The 14,537-nt window shown below is 42.8% G+C and overlaps 7 protein-coding genes across 32 annotated transcripts in view; 5 read left to right on the plus strand and 2 right to left on the minus strand.

Annotated features, from left to right (window-relative positions):
* Nucleotides 1–140: 140 nt before the first annotated feature.
* Nucleotides 141–2,996, minus strand: Pgm2a (phosphoglucomutase 2). Its single transcript, XM_089261534.1, has 5 exons — nucleotides 2,872–2,996; nucleotides 2,669–2,835; nucleotides 2,498–2,599; nucleotides 2,120–2,393; nucleotides 141–1,760 (listed from the first exon to the last, which is right to left on the minus strand). The coding sequence occupies exons 2-5, from the start codon at nucleotides 2,812–2,814 to the stop codon at nucleotides 405–407; spliced, it is 1,878 nt and encodes a 625-aa protein (XP_089117660.1). The 5' UTR covers nucleotides 2,815–2,835; nucleotides 2,872–2,996; the 3' UTR covers nucleotides 141–404.
* Nucleotides 2,997–3,310: 314 nt separating this feature from the next.
* Nucleotides 3,311–4,121, plus strand: tsu (40S ribosomal protein S12 homolog tsunagi). Its single transcript, XM_018104141.3, has 2 exons — nucleotides 3,311–3,503; nucleotides 3,603–4,121. Exons 1-2 carry the CDS (start codon nucleotides 3,443–3,445, stop codon nucleotides 4,037–4,039), a joined length of 498 nt encoding a protein of 165 aa, XP_017959630.1. The 5' UTR covers nucleotides 3,311–3,442; the 3' UTR covers nucleotides 4,040–4,121.
* On the minus strand, nucleotides 4,073–6,810 carry Mys45A (SDA1 domain containing protein Mys45A). The gene is made up of 3 exons (XM_018104106.3): nucleotides 6,250–6,810; nucleotides 6,031–6,192; nucleotides 4,073–5,892 (listed from the first exon to the last, which is right to left on the minus strand). Exons 1-3 carry the CDS (start codon nucleotides 6,721–6,723, stop codon nucleotides 4,354–4,356), a joined length of 2,175 nt encoding a protein of 724 aa, XP_017959595.1. The 5' UTR covers nucleotides 6,724–6,810; the 3' UTR covers nucleotides 4,073–4,353.
* A 218-nt stretch (nucleotides 6,811–7,028) lies between these two features.
* Nucleotides 7,029–8,946, plus strand: Phax (phosphorylated adaptor for RNA export). Its single transcript, XM_018104116.3, has 5 exons — nucleotides 7,029–7,177; nucleotides 7,240–8,050; nucleotides 8,128–8,219; nucleotides 8,282–8,534; nucleotides 8,599–8,946. Exons 1-5 carry the CDS (start codon nucleotides 7,130–7,132, stop codon nucleotides 8,799–8,801), a joined length of 1,407 nt encoding a protein of 468 aa, XP_017959605.3. The 5' UTR covers nucleotides 7,029–7,129; the 3' UTR covers nucleotides 8,802–8,946.
* A 118-nt stretch (nucleotides 8,947–9,064) lies between these two features.
* On the plus strand, nucleotides 9,065–12,509 carry Cyp6u1 (Cytochrome P450 6u1). 2 transcript variants are annotated; one of them, XM_089261386.1, is made up of 3 exons: nucleotides 9,065–9,213; nucleotides 10,442–11,792; nucleotides 11,858–12,509. In XM_089261386.1, exons 2-3 carry the CDS (start codon nucleotides 10,751–10,753, stop codon nucleotides 12,277–12,279), a joined length of 1,464 nt encoding a protein of 487 aa, XP_089117512.1. In that variant the 5' UTR covers nucleotides 9,065–9,213; nucleotides 10,442–10,750; the 3' UTR covers nucleotides 12,280–12,509. The 2 variants fall into 2 exon arrangements, with proteins under 2 accessions (XP_089117512.1, XP_089117513.1); XM_089261387.1 differs by lacking the exon at nucleotides 9,065–9,213 and adding an exon at nucleotides 9,272–9,410.
* Nucleotides 9,290–10,109, plus strand: Ufsp1 (UFM1 specific peptidase 1). Its single transcript, XM_018104136.3, has 2 exons — nucleotides 9,290–9,868; nucleotides 9,921–10,109. Exons 1-2 carry the CDS (start codon nucleotides 9,290–9,292, stop codon nucleotides 10,044–10,046), a joined length of 705 nt encoding a protein of 234 aa, XP_017959625.1. The 3' UTR covers nucleotides 10,047–10,109.
* Nucleotides 12,510–12,719: 210 nt separating the features above from the next.
* mim (missing-in-metastasis) overlaps nucleotides 12,720–14,537 on the plus strand; it is a 48,811-nt gene continuing 46,993 nt past the window's right edge. For all 25 annotated transcript variants that reach the window (XM_018104069.3, XM_089261350.1, XM_089261353.1 and 22 more), the window contains exon 1: nucleotides 12,720–13,637. The gene's annotated coding sequence lies outside the window, so the exon portion shown is untranslated. The remainder of the gene's footprint in view (nucleotides 13,638–14,537) is intronic.

Below are 14,537 nucleotides of genomic sequence, written 5' to 3' on the forward strand. Positions count from 1 at the left end.
AAGATATTATATTCCATAAACATACCTTTCTTGCTAAGCCAGAGAGCCCATGTCTGGTACACTTGGTGACAACCTCTGTATATCCATAGGGTATACAGAGAAACCTGATTTGTTTAATCTCAAATATCAAAAGTTTGGCATTGATTGTGATAGTTGGAATTCTTTATTTGTGAAATCAAATCAGTTGAGGGTACAAATTGATGCCGCTAATACATTTCGTCTACTATATGCTTAAATGTATACATAGTTGGAATAAATATCAGCTAAAGTCTAAACATATAACAAAGATAACTGTGCGTATTTGGTTAATGTCAAGTACAACTGGGTAGATTATAGTATGTAGTACATAGATTATAATCATGAATGATTGTGCGCTCTAAATTCGTTTTATTATATTTACTCGTTCAGTTAGCTGACCTAAGCTTCAGCTTATTTTTCTCTGGCTCAAAGAACTCATTTACGAGCGCCTCGACCATAATCTTTAGTGTCGCCGTGAGTTGTTCCCAATTTGAATCTTCTCGTTCTCCACAAATCTCGGCGTAATATTTCATCTTGGGCTCCGTGCCGCTGGTGCGTAGGGTTACGACAACGTTATTCGCGAATGTAAAGGTTATCATCTGGGAGCTGGAGCTAACTGGCAGAGTGGCCTTCAGATCAGCCGTGCTGCTGTCGTAGCCCGTGGTCAAGTCCCTCACATGCTCGATCTGGTACTTGCCATTGAGAATGCTCCTTGGATAGGTGTTTGCCTGGCCGTTGTCGAAGGTGCGCAAGCGATTAAATATCTGCTTGATCTTCACTTGATCGTCACAGATGACATAGGAACAAATACTAGTATGATAGCCATATAGCCTATAGATGTTCTCCAATTGCTGCTGCAATGTCAGTTTCTTCTCGCAGTATAGATACCGCGCCATGGTGGCCACGTGGGCGGCGGCACTGACACCGTCCTTGTCTGGCACCACAGTGGAGATCATAAACCCAATAGCCTCTTCGAAGGCGAAGAGAACCGTTTTACCTGTCAATTCCTCATCGATGGCCTTGTTGGCCATCCACTTAAAGCCCGTCAGCGTCTCGTGGAATGTAAAGCCTTCAATGTGCGCCATTGACTTCAAGATCTTCGAGCTCACGGTGCTGGCGATCATCACATGATTTGTGTCTACTTTTGATTTTGATATCTTCATGATTTCCAACATCCACCAGCCCAACAGTGCGCCTATCTCATTGCCAGTAAAGATCTTAACCTCGTTCTCGTAAACTTCAGCAACAGCCAGACGATCTGCATCCGGATCATTGGCCAGAATTATTTGGCATTTATTGTCTTTTGCCGTTTTTTCGGCTAGCGCAAGAGCTTTGGCCTCCTCGGGATTGGGCATCGGCGTTTTGCTGAAGTTTGGATCGGGCTCGACTTGCTCCTCCACTGGGATGAGTGGCTCCAAATTCACACACTTGATAGCTTTCTTGACAAACTCATAGCCAACTCCCTGCATGGCCGTGTAGGCGAACTTCAAAGGACAATCCTGGTTGGCTTGGATAAGTTCTTTGGGAATTTGATTTATCAATTCTTCAAAGTAGGCAGGCACCACTTGATCATAGGGATCCTGCAGCTGTTTTTTGGACCACAAAGCCTTGTCATCTACTGACCCATCATCTTTCCACACCAGATTATCCTTCTTTATCTGTGGCTTCAAGTTCTTTTCAATTGCCTTTTGTATTTCCGAATCATGCGGCGGGATTATTTGCGCTCCATTGCTCCAATAGACCTGGAAAAGTTAAAATATATTCGTATATAGGATAATACATGTAGTTGAACGTGTATGTGTGTGTGAGAGAGAGTTAAAGTCGAAGTTTAATACTCGATTGAGTCGTTAAAGCAGTGCTCGTATGTACACACATACAAATATGCATTTCAGACAGAGAGAAATTGAAGGGCAGAGCAGAAACGGCGCGAATTTGGTATAATCTGCCATCCCTTTCGATCACGCGACTGTCAGAGAGTGAGGGACTTGTAACGCTGCTGTATGGGGAGTGTCTGATGAAGTTTGTTCTAGATGATTCTCGAATACGCATGAGGTAATCGCTTCTTTCATGGCAGTTTTCACTGTACTTATGTATTAATTACCTTATAGCCATTGTCTTCCTTGCGGTTGTGAGAGGCTGTCACCTGCACGCCTGCCAAACATTTCAGTTTCTTAATGCTAAATGGCACTATAGGTGTGGCCACAAAGCATGTGTAGAGATAAACACGAAAGCCATTTTCCAGAAAAACCAATGCTGAGAGCTGCGCAAAACGCTTGCTATTATTCCTGGCATCGTAACCAAACACAATGCCTTGTTCGCTCCAGGACTTCTTAGGAAACTGCTCCTTTAAGTATTGACAAATGCCCTGCGCAGTTCTGTAAAAAGTTTACACGTCATTTAGCATGAAGTCATTCATTTTAGAGAAATTGGAAATCGAACTCTAATAGGAATTCGAGATCGAATTACTGTGGAAACTTACTGAATGACAACCAAATCGTTCATCGAATCGAAGCCCGCTCTCATTTCAGCTCGCAGTCCGGCAGTTCCAAATGAAATACGTTTACAAAGCCGCAATTTGAGACTGTTTAAAAAAAAAAAAAACATGAGTCTATTATAAATCATTTATATCTAGTATATATTTTTTACATACGTTTCCCAGTCTTCGTTATCCACATATTTTTGAATTTCATTCTTTGTCGTTGGATTGGGATCCCAAGAAAGCCAATCGTGAATACATTTATCCAATTTCTCATTGCCTGAGTATCGATTGGCAGAATCATTTTGTCCTTGATCCATGGTTTCCGTTAGCGCAAAAATCTACAATTAATGAATATGTTAACACACGCACAAAACATTTACAGCATTAATTGCCAGCGATTGCAGCTGGTCATGTCACACACCCTTCTGGGCATATATAGTATACATTTATTAATCAATTCGGCAATTGCCGCTATCTCTTTACTCACCCGGTAGTTGATTTTAACTGAAGACCCCCTGTGCGTTCGCCTTTAACTCGTTAAAGACAAAAACATAATTTGTACTAATGCACTAAAAGTAGCAAGTGACCAAGAATAATTAACCAAAAAATACCAAAATTACGAAAAGCTCTTAAAATCAATGCTGACATTTCAACAACATTTTATTTATTCAAATACGAGTAAAAATAACTTTTTAGCTATAAATAAAAAATATCTCGATTACCAATTACATACAAAATATATTTATCATATTTGTATTTAATACTAAATTATATAAATACCAACTTGGAACAATAAGTAGTTCAGTTCATGACATGGTATTTTTTAGTACATTATAGTTTTGTCATAGAACGCTGAAAAAATCACAACTACAACACGCGGCTAAATCTCTTTAAAATAGTTCAATTAGATCTACTTAAATAAGTTAAACAGCAAATTGAAGTAAAATGGCTGATGTGTTGGATATTGATAATGCTGAAGAGTTTGAAGTGGACGAGGATGGCGACCGTAAGTAGCGTGCGAAATGTGAATATCGCGCTTATTTTCAACGTTTTCGCATGCCGGCTATTCATGTTTTACCATTATACCCCACGCCCACACAAACAGAGGGCATTGTACGCTTGAAGGAGAAAGCTAAACATCGCAAAGGACGCGGCTTTGGTAGCGACAGCAACACACGCGAAGCCATTCACAGCTACGAAAGGGTGCGCAACGAGGATGACGATGAACTGGAACCAGGGCCACAGCGCTCCGTCGAGGGCTGGATACTGTTTGTGACCTCCATACACGAAGAGGCACAGGAGGATGAAATACAGGAGAAATTCTGCGATTACGGAGAGATTAAGAACATACATTTGAATCTAGATCGACGCACAGGTTTCTCAAAAGGTTACGCCCTGGTTGAGTATGAGACGCACAAACAAGCTCTGGCAGCCAAGGAGGCGCTAAATGGCACGGATATCATGGGACAAACGATTCAAGTAGACTGGTGCTTTGTCAAGGGACCCAAGCGTGTGAAGAAATCGGAAAAGCGACGCAGATAGAAACTATGTGAACTCCCAAGAATAACTCGTAAATTAAAATAGAAATTGAAATAAACTTTATTGCAGTGTCAATACAAAAGGAGCTCCCGAAACTTTCAACTGATACACTCCATCTTCCATATTAATCAGCCTCTCTTTATGTTCCATTTCTAGCACTTTCCTTGGAAACAGTTTCGACTTGCTGTCCGTCCGCCTTCATTTTTATTGAATGCTTAATCAGCTGCTGTACGAATTGACTCCATTTTCATCCACTTCAGCTTTGTCCAATTCCTTTTCCACTTCATCAGCCGCTGTTCCATCTGCCAGTCCAGCGTCTACTTCATCTTTTTCTGATGCAGTAGATGCTTGCGCATGGCCAGCTGCTTATCCCTGAAGCTCTTCTTCACCTTGGAGCGTGCTTTGTGACGCAACATACCAAAGTTCTTCGTTTTGCGTTTCTCTCGATTCGTCTTCGAGCAATTCTCATTCACGCGACCATCCTTCCAGCCGAAACGCTCGCGATCCTGTCGTCCCGCCTGCACCGTCTCCAATCGTGATTCCTTATCGTGTTTACGTTTCTTATAAATCATCTCGATGCTGTTTAGCTTCACAAACTCGGCTCGATCCTGCTCCAGAGGACGTTTCCGTGCGCTTGTCACCGTTTTCTTCAGGTTGGCTGCATTGATGCGCTTGAAGTCCTCATCAGTGAAGATGCGCGTCAAAGCCAGCTCCTGCGCAGCTTCCTTCTGGTCGAGCACTTTTATTTCTGCCTTAGACGATTTTGCGTTTTCCTTTTTCTCCTTGCGTGTTGACTCTCCGCAATCACTGGAAACGCCTTCATCGGACTCTTCCGCCTCTGCCTCTGCCTTTTCATCATCATCCTCATCGTCCTCATCATCCTCTTCTTCATCGTCGTCCTCGTCCTCCTCATCGCTTTCGCTTTCGCTGGCCTGCTCATCGCATCGATCCTCGTTATCGCTGTGGGTCACAGTCACCCACTCGCCATCATTGGAATCCGTGTCGTCATCGTCACTGCCGATGTCAATTGTCTTCGAGTCCTTGAGCAACACCTCTGCACCCACCACAGTATCCTTGACATCCTTTTCGCCATAGGCCCTCACCTTGCGCTCAGCCTGTGCCTCCGTTTGTCTGCCTCGATCCTTTTTGTGCAGCATAGCAGGCAGCTGTTCGCGATAGAGCGTGATTAAGGAGCGCGCGGCCATCATCACGGACTTCTCCTTATATGTCTTGTACATGGCCAGATCCTGCAGCAAGTCCTCTCCCATGGCCAAAGGACAGCGCATGCAAATCTCTCGAGTGGCATTCAAGCCGATTGCCATGACGTCACTGGAATTGCGCTCGGTGATGAAATTGTTTGCAATTGTCTTCAAGATGGGCTCAATAACGTCACCCGGAATCAACTCGTGGGAGGCCTGTGCAGCGAATTGAAGGATGCGAGTCACCTGCCGCTGGTGCGGCTGCAGAAACCGTGTGATATATGGATAAAAGCCAAACAGAAATAGATCATGAATGCCTATTAGTCTAGAGATGACATCCAGGTGCATTAGCTTGACTTCAAAGCGTTCGTTGCTCGACTGCAGCTGCTTAAACAGACCCTCGGCCATGCCCTGAGGATTGTGTATCAGATGAATGCCAGAGAAGTTGAAGGCTGGCGCATTTTTCTTTTTCTTTTGCGCTTTGACCGCTTGCTTCTTAATCTGTTGCAGCTGCTTTTGGCGTTTCTTCGTCTTTTTGTTCACACGATTTGCCATTAACGCACCTTTCAGATCCACCTCCTCCTCGCTTTCTGAATCGCTACCAGCTTCGTCCTCATCATCGTGACCAAGGAAGAACTTAAGCGATGTGACAAGTACCTGCAAGGTAAAGAAATTAGTCCACTAAGTTTCATCTTTAGCACATGAACAAAACAAAAACCACAAACTTTCAATTTGGAATGGGTTATGCTTGTTTTTTGTGTTCTCTATCGGAAACTATTCGGATGCATTGCAAACCTTTGTTATATTCGAGAAGCAGCCTACGCTGGCAATCACGTTCACTGTCTTGGCATCGTTCCATTTGTTCTTCTTGTACAACTCAATCATGATATCCACCGACATTTTGGCAGCCTTGGGATTGGCGTCCTTTAACATGCCATACATAAAGTTTTGCAAACTCTAAAACAAAAAGAAGTTAATAACGACTGAAGATCATTCTCAAGTGTATAATTTTACCGAATTAAGTTTCATATCTTTGTGCTTCGCATTCATGTTTTTAATATCCGTTACGATGTGGGTTTGCAAGAAGGTGCGCAGATTCTTATCCTGGCAGCGCAATAGTTGAAAAAATAATTCCAATATATCCAAAGGTGGTACCAGATTCTTATTACGCAGCAGAATCAGCGCTTTGACAAAGGAATTCCTCATCGCAGGATCTAAGACAGTGGCACTGCTCTTTAACAAATCCGTCAGGTGTTTTGGGAACTGCTGGCACACCTGTGGATAGCATTGTGCCACCTGAGCAATAAACATCACTATTTCGTCCAACGATTTGTTTTCCTCGGCCGGATTCAATGCGAAGATTTCAAGTAAACTTAAAAAATGTTCGTATTGCGTGTGGAACTCATCGCTGTAGGATTCAGGATCACGCTTGATCAGGTTCTGCAGCTGCGGAAGGTTATCCGGCAGCTGATTGTTCAAACGCACCATAATAAGACGTAAATTTGTATTTTTACGTCTGACAAGCACGTTCAAAACTTTATAAAAGAATGCACGTGTCTTCTTCTTCTTACTGCATGCCACATAGAGTTGCCACAGTTTAAAATTTTCTTGTTGCGTCGTTTCCACTTGTTAAATCAGCTGTTGCGAACAATATTACAAGGTCTATCTATATAATTTATATATGAACAGAATAATACAAAATTCATATTATAGTTAATAAAAAATTAAATATTATTTTCGAAAGTGCTAACAATGGTTTTGCATTCTTGTTTCATGTGAAATGGTGCTACCACTATTTTAGCGATAACACCCATCCATCAGTGGAAACCTTTCTTTGTTTGTGCAATCGTTTCTTAACACTAGTGCCTTAAGAGAATTAATTTTTTCCTGCAAGATGATGGAGCTGCAATCAAACGAAGACGTTGATTTAGAAGATGGAGAGGTAAAGAACTGCATAGAATATATAAAAAATAGTTAGTTAATATACATATAATGCCATGTCAGCTGTCAGCAAGCGGCGAAGAGGAGATCTATACTCCGTTGCAGCGGCCGGCACCGGCTTCAAATGTTGCAACAGCTGCAAAGGGAGTTGCCGAAGGCAATTCAACAAATTCGCTTGCCACCTGCCATCAGCTGCAAAGCGCCTTGGACGATGAGTCTCCAACGAATAGCGAACAGAGCACCAGTGGCGAGTCCTCTGAAGAGGGCTGCATCAAAAAGCTGCGCACCGAAAATATCGGATCCAAAAAAAAGCGCAAGAAGCGCATAAAAAGAACCGTTATGATACGTGTGTCTTCTGCCCCAGCTGAAGGCTGCTCATCCGCCGACGCCGCCTCCTCCTCGACTGGGGAACCGAATCGTGCGCGCTTCAAGAAATATAACATATGGACTGCTGCACTGCAGGAGGAGGCATTGACTGAGAATATGCGAGGTTGCGATGTGAACCACAAAAGCAGCAGCGATCGCAATGTGGAGAACTATGATTTCTCTCTGAGATATCGTCTAAATGGAGAGCATGCGCTGAAGCGGCGCCTGTCCAACTCTTCGGACGAAGGCAACAGTTCACAACCGGCGTTCAAGCGAGGGCGATCTGCCTGCTCCGACAGCCAGCGACGGGATCAGCGCCGTCCGATTAAAAGTAGGCTTGGGTCAAGGTCGAGATCTCGTCGTGGCAATTCCTCAACGAGTGGCTCTTCTGACAACTCTAGTGAGCCCCGACACATACTTGACTTGCAAGACGTGACGGGACGCGAGCCCAAGGATGTGGCTAACGAAATGGCCAGTAAACTGTACGAGGAGAAGGACGAACTTTTGGGTGTGTTATCAAAGGATTCAAGATTAAATAACACACATGGTTCAAGGCATAAGTCTAACTTGCAATTTTTTTTGCAGTTCGTGTCGTGCAAACACTTGGCTTAGATTTGCCACTGGAGCTGTACAAGGAAACGCAACGCATCGAAGCTGATGGTGGCATGATGATCAATGTCAGTTAAAACTAAGATTAAATCTATGAAACTCTGAGTTAAAGTTTAGTTAATCTTTGCAGAATGGCCGACGTCGTCGTACACCTGGTGGCGTTTTTCTATTCCTGCTTAAGCATCATAATCTCATAACGCCAGCGCAACAGAAATCAATTTTCAGCGAGGATCGCCAGAATGAGAGCAAGTCGCGAAAGCAACTGGCCTCGTTGATACGGGATCGCAAAGTCGAGGAGCTGAAGAAATGTTTAAGCGAGAAGAGTACCGAAATGCCTTCATTAAATAGTCGCAAGGAATTGGCACAAATACAGCCAGGCAATTGTAAAACCCTATTTTATTTAAACACTATTAATGATTCTCATCTAAACTCTCTCTCTCTTTGTAGTATCGAATCCTCCGCCCTCGCCTGTTGGCCAGGAGCAAAGCAGCCCGGAATATAGAGCTCATGAAATAAATATAAATGTGGTCGATAATACTGATCTGCCATCGACTTCAAAAGCTGCCACAGCAGCAGCAAGCCTTAAGCAATTGATCAGCTACGATGATGATATTCTTGATGTGAATTGTGGCGAAATGGATTTATTTTAAATGAAGACGCTAAGCGTTAAACAACGAGGCCATTCGTTTTATATTATTATATATGTGGAGTGGCGAATAATTTTTGACATCTATATAGCTAGAAATATATTTGTAAATCTAAATAAATGCGTAGCGCCTAAGATTTTTGAAGATACCTAAACAAAAAGTTATGTTTGCAATTCAAACTTGGCGCGAATATATTAACGATTAGAGCTGACGAACAGATATCGATACGCAAAAACAGTTTCTGATGTACTTTGAAATTAGCGCCAAAAGTGATATGTCAATAAAAATGTATGCATATCGATAGTCTGACACATTAAGTGCATTTGGAAAATATTGCAACATAATATAATCGTTATCGAGGCAGTAAACATCTGATTTCTAAATTTCTAAAATTAATGTTGCAACGTAGCAAAAGGTAAATATCGCAACTATAAATAAATATAGTTATATATAGGGCGCATACACATATATTATCGACCGTGTAAACAACTATGACAACAAACACAGCAACCTGTGAATCAGAGTCGAAAGTTGAAATTGTGAAGAAAACATATAAATACGAGTTATTGGAAGATGTGCACTTGGCTCTGCAACCGCCAGCAGATAGTAAAGGTGAGACCTTATATACGCAAGGAAGCTTCAAGTACTTCCATTACGGTTGTGATGGCCATTCAGACGCGGGCTGGGGCTGCGGTTACCGAACGCTCCAAACGGCCATCTCTTGGATTATAAAAAGGCGCAGTGGAAGGACGGCCATGTTGAATGTGCCCTCCATTGAAGAGATTCAGCGCTTGCTGGTGAGGATTGGCGACAAGCCTGCACGATTTGTTGGCTCACGCGATTGGATAGGCACCATGGAGGAGTTTTTTGTAATAGATTCCCTATTTGATATACCCTGCAAATTTGCACACGTGCAACAACTGAACAGCGAGCAGGTGCTAAACCAGATTCGTGAATATTTTGTGGATTATTGCGGTTTAATTGTTATGGGCGGGTTAAGTGACACCGCTTCAAAGGCCATTGCGGGCATTCATCTGAGCCAAACGGCGGGCTGTTCGCTGCTCATTGTGGTGAGTGACTCTAAACGTGAACTCAATTAAAGCTAATTAGGATTTTTTTAAGGATCCACATTTCGTAGGCGTGCCTAGCTCCAAGCAACAGCTGATTGAGCGCGGCTATGTACGTTGGATGCACAGCAGCGAGCTGGAAGGCAGCGCTTACAATCTGTGCTTCATACTGGAAAAGTAAAAAATGGAAACGGTGTTGCCGAATCGATCGAAGTTGACAAAAACAATAAATTGCACTAGTTTATACCACTGCTAAAATTATTGGAGAGGATCGGGCATGTTGACAGTGAATAAATATAAATGATGAATGAACAAGGAGCTCCAATTGTAATGGAAGCGGCATTTGATATAAATGTATATCGTACGCAAATGCATAACAATTAAACTCTATAGAAGAGCAGCTATAAGCTTACCGCGTAATATGTAATATTAATTAGAAAAGTTCCTTTGCTTTCTGTTCACACGTCTACTTATACTACATTACAGGGTATTATATGTATTATAATCCAATACTCAAGTTCGTTCCTCATTGAGTCTATAGTTAACTTGTTCTCTTTCTCTCTCCCGCTCTTTTAGCGCTCGTTATGGCCAGAAATCGAGTCATTTGATAAGCAAATCAATATTTCTACAGTAGAACCATGGCGCTGATAAGCCAGTAGCGAGACTGAAACGCTTATCAAACGTAAAAGCAATCGACATAACCAGTATATAGGAACTGCAATTGGAAGAAGGTAGCTGCTTAGCCTAGATCCAACTGGAGGGGAGCTCATACCCCTAGGAACGGATTCACCAGGACGGCAGCAGCTCAGCCAGATTGAATTTAAAAAGTTTACTGCTTATCTACCCAGAAGCAACTGAAACTAGCTCCACCTGCAACAAAATCCAATGCAAGAGCTAATGCAGCACATTCTCTGGAGCTCTCTGGGCGCTCTGGCCCTCTTTTATGCTCTTGTAAAATTCTGCTTGGGCTATTGGAAGCGACGTGGCATACTCCATGTCAAGCCAAAGTTTCTGTGGGGCAACATTTCGGAGGTGGTGCGTGGCAAGAAGAATGTCCAGCAGCTCCTGCTCTATCTGTACGAGAGCTACAAAGGACGCGCTCCCTTCATCGGATGTTATGTGCTATTGAAGCCTTTGGTATTGATCTTGGACTTGGAACTGGTAAGGAACATTTTGGACAGCGATGACGGCTACTTCACCAGTAGAGGACTCTACAACAATGTGAAAATGGAGCCGCTGTCCGGAAATCTATTCCAGTTGGATGGGCACCGGTGGAGACAGCTGCATGCTCAATCCGCGCCAGTTTTTGCTGCTAGCAATCTGCACAAGCTGCTGCCACAATTGCTGAAGACTTCGAAGAAGTTGCAGTCGGGATTGGGGGTGCGAAAGCAGGAGTTGAATGTTAGCCAACTGCTGAACAGCTACAATGTTGAGTCGATAGCGAAGCTAGCTTATGGCCTATCGTCCGAGGATCTATCAGAGTTTTCCTTAATGACGCGCAGCTACTGGAGCAACTGGAGCTTGTGGCGCGCTTATTTGGCCATGGAGCTGCCTATACTCGCGCGCCTTGTGAAGTACCAGAGCTACGCACGGCTAGCCAATGACTACTTCTTCAATCTAGTTCAGGAGCAATTGCAGCAACAGCGCAAGAGAGATCGGCAGCCCCTGCAAAGCTTTTTGCAACTCTTTGCCGCCACTGACAAAGCGCTGACGGATGCTCAGATCGCGGCTCAGGCTTTCGGATTTATTTTGGCTGGTCTGCAGCCACTGAATGCGACTCTTGGCTTCTGTCTCTATGAGCTAGCGCTGCAGCCGGAGCTCCAAGAGCGTACGAGAGCGGAGATAAAACGAGTTCTGAAGGCAAACGACGGACAGCTGACGGCTGACGGACTTAAGCAACTCAGCTATACGAAGCAAGTGCTATATGGTTAGTAAATCTCAGCTATAATATATCTGTATCTTATCTTTGTTCTATCATTGTGATCCTTACAGAAACGCTTCGACTGCATACGCCCTATCCCTTTCTGCTGCGCCGTGCCACGCGTGAATTCGAGCTGACGGAATCGGTCTTTGTCATCGCTCGTGGCAACAATGTGGTAATTCCTGTTGCAGCCATACATCGGGATCCGAATATATATGTAGAGCCCGAACGCTTCGATCCGGAGCGCTTTAGGCCGGAGGCAGTGCTTAAAAGGCCAGCGATGTCCTTTCTACCCTTCGGTCAGGGTCTGCGTGGCTGCATAGCCAAGCAATTGGCAGAGCAGCAGCTGCTAATCGGTTTAGTTGCCCTGTTGGAGCACCTCAAGTACGAGCCCAGCGCAGAGACTCAAATACCCATGCTCTATGATCCCGGCAAGTTACTGCTGATGCCCAGAAAGGATATCAAATTAAGTGTGCAGAGGCTGGAGGACTAAAGAAGGGAAACAAAATTAGTTTCCTTTCCTATTATTTATAGAAAAATTGTTGCTTTTTGGTATTGTTTTTGTATTTTTACGTATTTTGTATCATATACTACTTCATCTATTTTTATTATTATAAGCTAGGCTTGTGTGATAATGCTGACGTATTACCTTAAAATCTAGATTTTAAACTGACAAATGAAACAAATGAAGAACAAATAAATACCTTAAATGTTGTTAAAAAATGTATCCAAGTATAATTAATTTTGCACATATATTAGATTATTTGTAAATTCAGTATAGTTCCGTATATGATTTAATTCTCAAATATTTTGAATTTCCTATTCCTATGGGTGCACACGCAAATGTAGCAGCGCAAATATGAGCAATATGATACGTCAATCGATATATCGTACATGAATTCATCGTTTGATGCGCTCCTCAACACTGTGCAGTTGCTATCGAAGAGCAGAAGCAAAAACAACGCCGAGCGAGTCAGACGTGCGGCAGACGGTGCGCGCGATTTAAAGTGTTAAATTTGTTAAATAATTAAATTCTCTATGATAACATAATAATGTACCGAATAAAACGCGCGCCTAAATAAAAGAGCCGTGTAATAGTGTGTGTGTGTGCATATAAAACATATTGCCATTGGTTTTGAAATAAATTTCCTACAATTCGGCGGCTGTGTTATTTTTATTATGTCTTGAATTAAAGAAGCAAAATGCAAATCGTAATTGACAGGAGAAGCTTTGAAATTGAGTCGACGTCGCCTGGCGAAAAAAAAAATTAACTGTTAGACGACGAAGGCGGCGGCGGCAACGGCGCTTTACTGTTGCTTGCTTTGAGAACAGTGCGAAAATAGAAATAGAAAACAAGATAAAAAATAGAGCCGCAAAGTGTGTACATATTTAAATTTAAAAAGTAAATTATTTTATATGCATGTGTGTGAGTGCGTTTCTGTGATTGTGTTTTTGCTTGTGTGCGTGTGTGTACAACAAGAATTATAACAGCAAGAGCAATAACAACTGTGCAAGGATCGCCGTCAGGGTAGTTTGTTTGAACAAAGCCCAAAGTCGTGTTGGCGAAGACGGGTGGAGAGAGCGAGACGCGTGCTGTCCTCTTCTATACTCTTTTGTGCGCTTTTGCCGCCTGGAATGCGCTGCAGCCCAACTAAACAAAATCAACTGCAGCAACAAAAATAACTAATACACACAAATATATATATACACACATATATATATATACACAAACCAAAACCGGGTGCCGGCTGCAAGGGGAGGAAACGCTGTGTAATTGTTTGCAGGATTCTTTTGAAGCGCCGCTGCGTTGCAACTGCAGCTGGAAGCTGACTGCGAATATATTGAAGAACCGTGAGTATCCTTGAAATGTGCTGCTTCTTGCACTTGCCTTTGTTGTTATTCTATCGTTCCCTCTCTGCGTTCCACTCAAGTGTGCTAATTACTCAAAAGCTGAAAGGCAGACAGACAAACACAGCTTCCAGCTACACAAACAGTCTCACGCACTTCATATTCCAAGGCCCTCCAGTGTCGATTCCAGTCCAACCGTAAGCCATGAAAACTCCTTTCATTGCCAGCCAGCCAGCAGCAACAACAACAAAACAACAGGAACCAGAGCTACATTAACAGTAACAACAACAACAACAAAAACAAGAACAACAGCAATTTTGTGCTCCCTTTTTGAAGTTTGTCGCGCTATTTGCGCAAGTGCAAGCACTCGCCATTAGATGTGCGCACGTGCCGTGACACGAATTAATCGTGCATGCAAGCAAAATGCATATACATATATGTATAAAGCGCAATTAAGTGCATTAAATAATAAAATGACAATTTAAATGCATATGTGAATAAAATATTTTGTTCATTTGCTGCCTTGCACACTTTCACCCTTTCCCATTTATTATGTATTTTCCAATTTGCGATTGGCCCCCTCACTCATCTCTAATGATGCCCTATCTCTCTGTTACTCTTTCACCTCTAGCCATTCTGCTTTGCTGTGAATGTGTGTGTGTTTTACTGTGCACATTTTTAGCACAAACATTTTGCACTATGCGTGGGCTACTTATTAACTGTTGTTGTTGTTGTTCTTGGCTTTGTCTCTTTTATTTTGTTTTTCTTATGTTTGGGGCATAATGATAAAGCGTTGGCGTATTTCAACAGCATCCGGCGGAGGCTAGAGGGGTTCATTGACTTTGTTTATGCTATTAAATCCGTATAAGAAATAGACTTTTTTATACCTTTTTTGGGGGTTAA

This window comes from Drosophila navojoa, chromosome 5 (assembly GCF_054131105.1).
Source record: "Drosophila navojoa isolate 15081-1374.11 chromosome 5, UAZ_NAV_1.0, whole genome shotgun sequence".
In the NCBI taxonomy this organism is placed as follows: domain Eukaryota; kingdom Metazoa; phylum Arthropoda; class Insecta; order Diptera; family Drosophilidae; genus Drosophila; species Drosophila navojoa.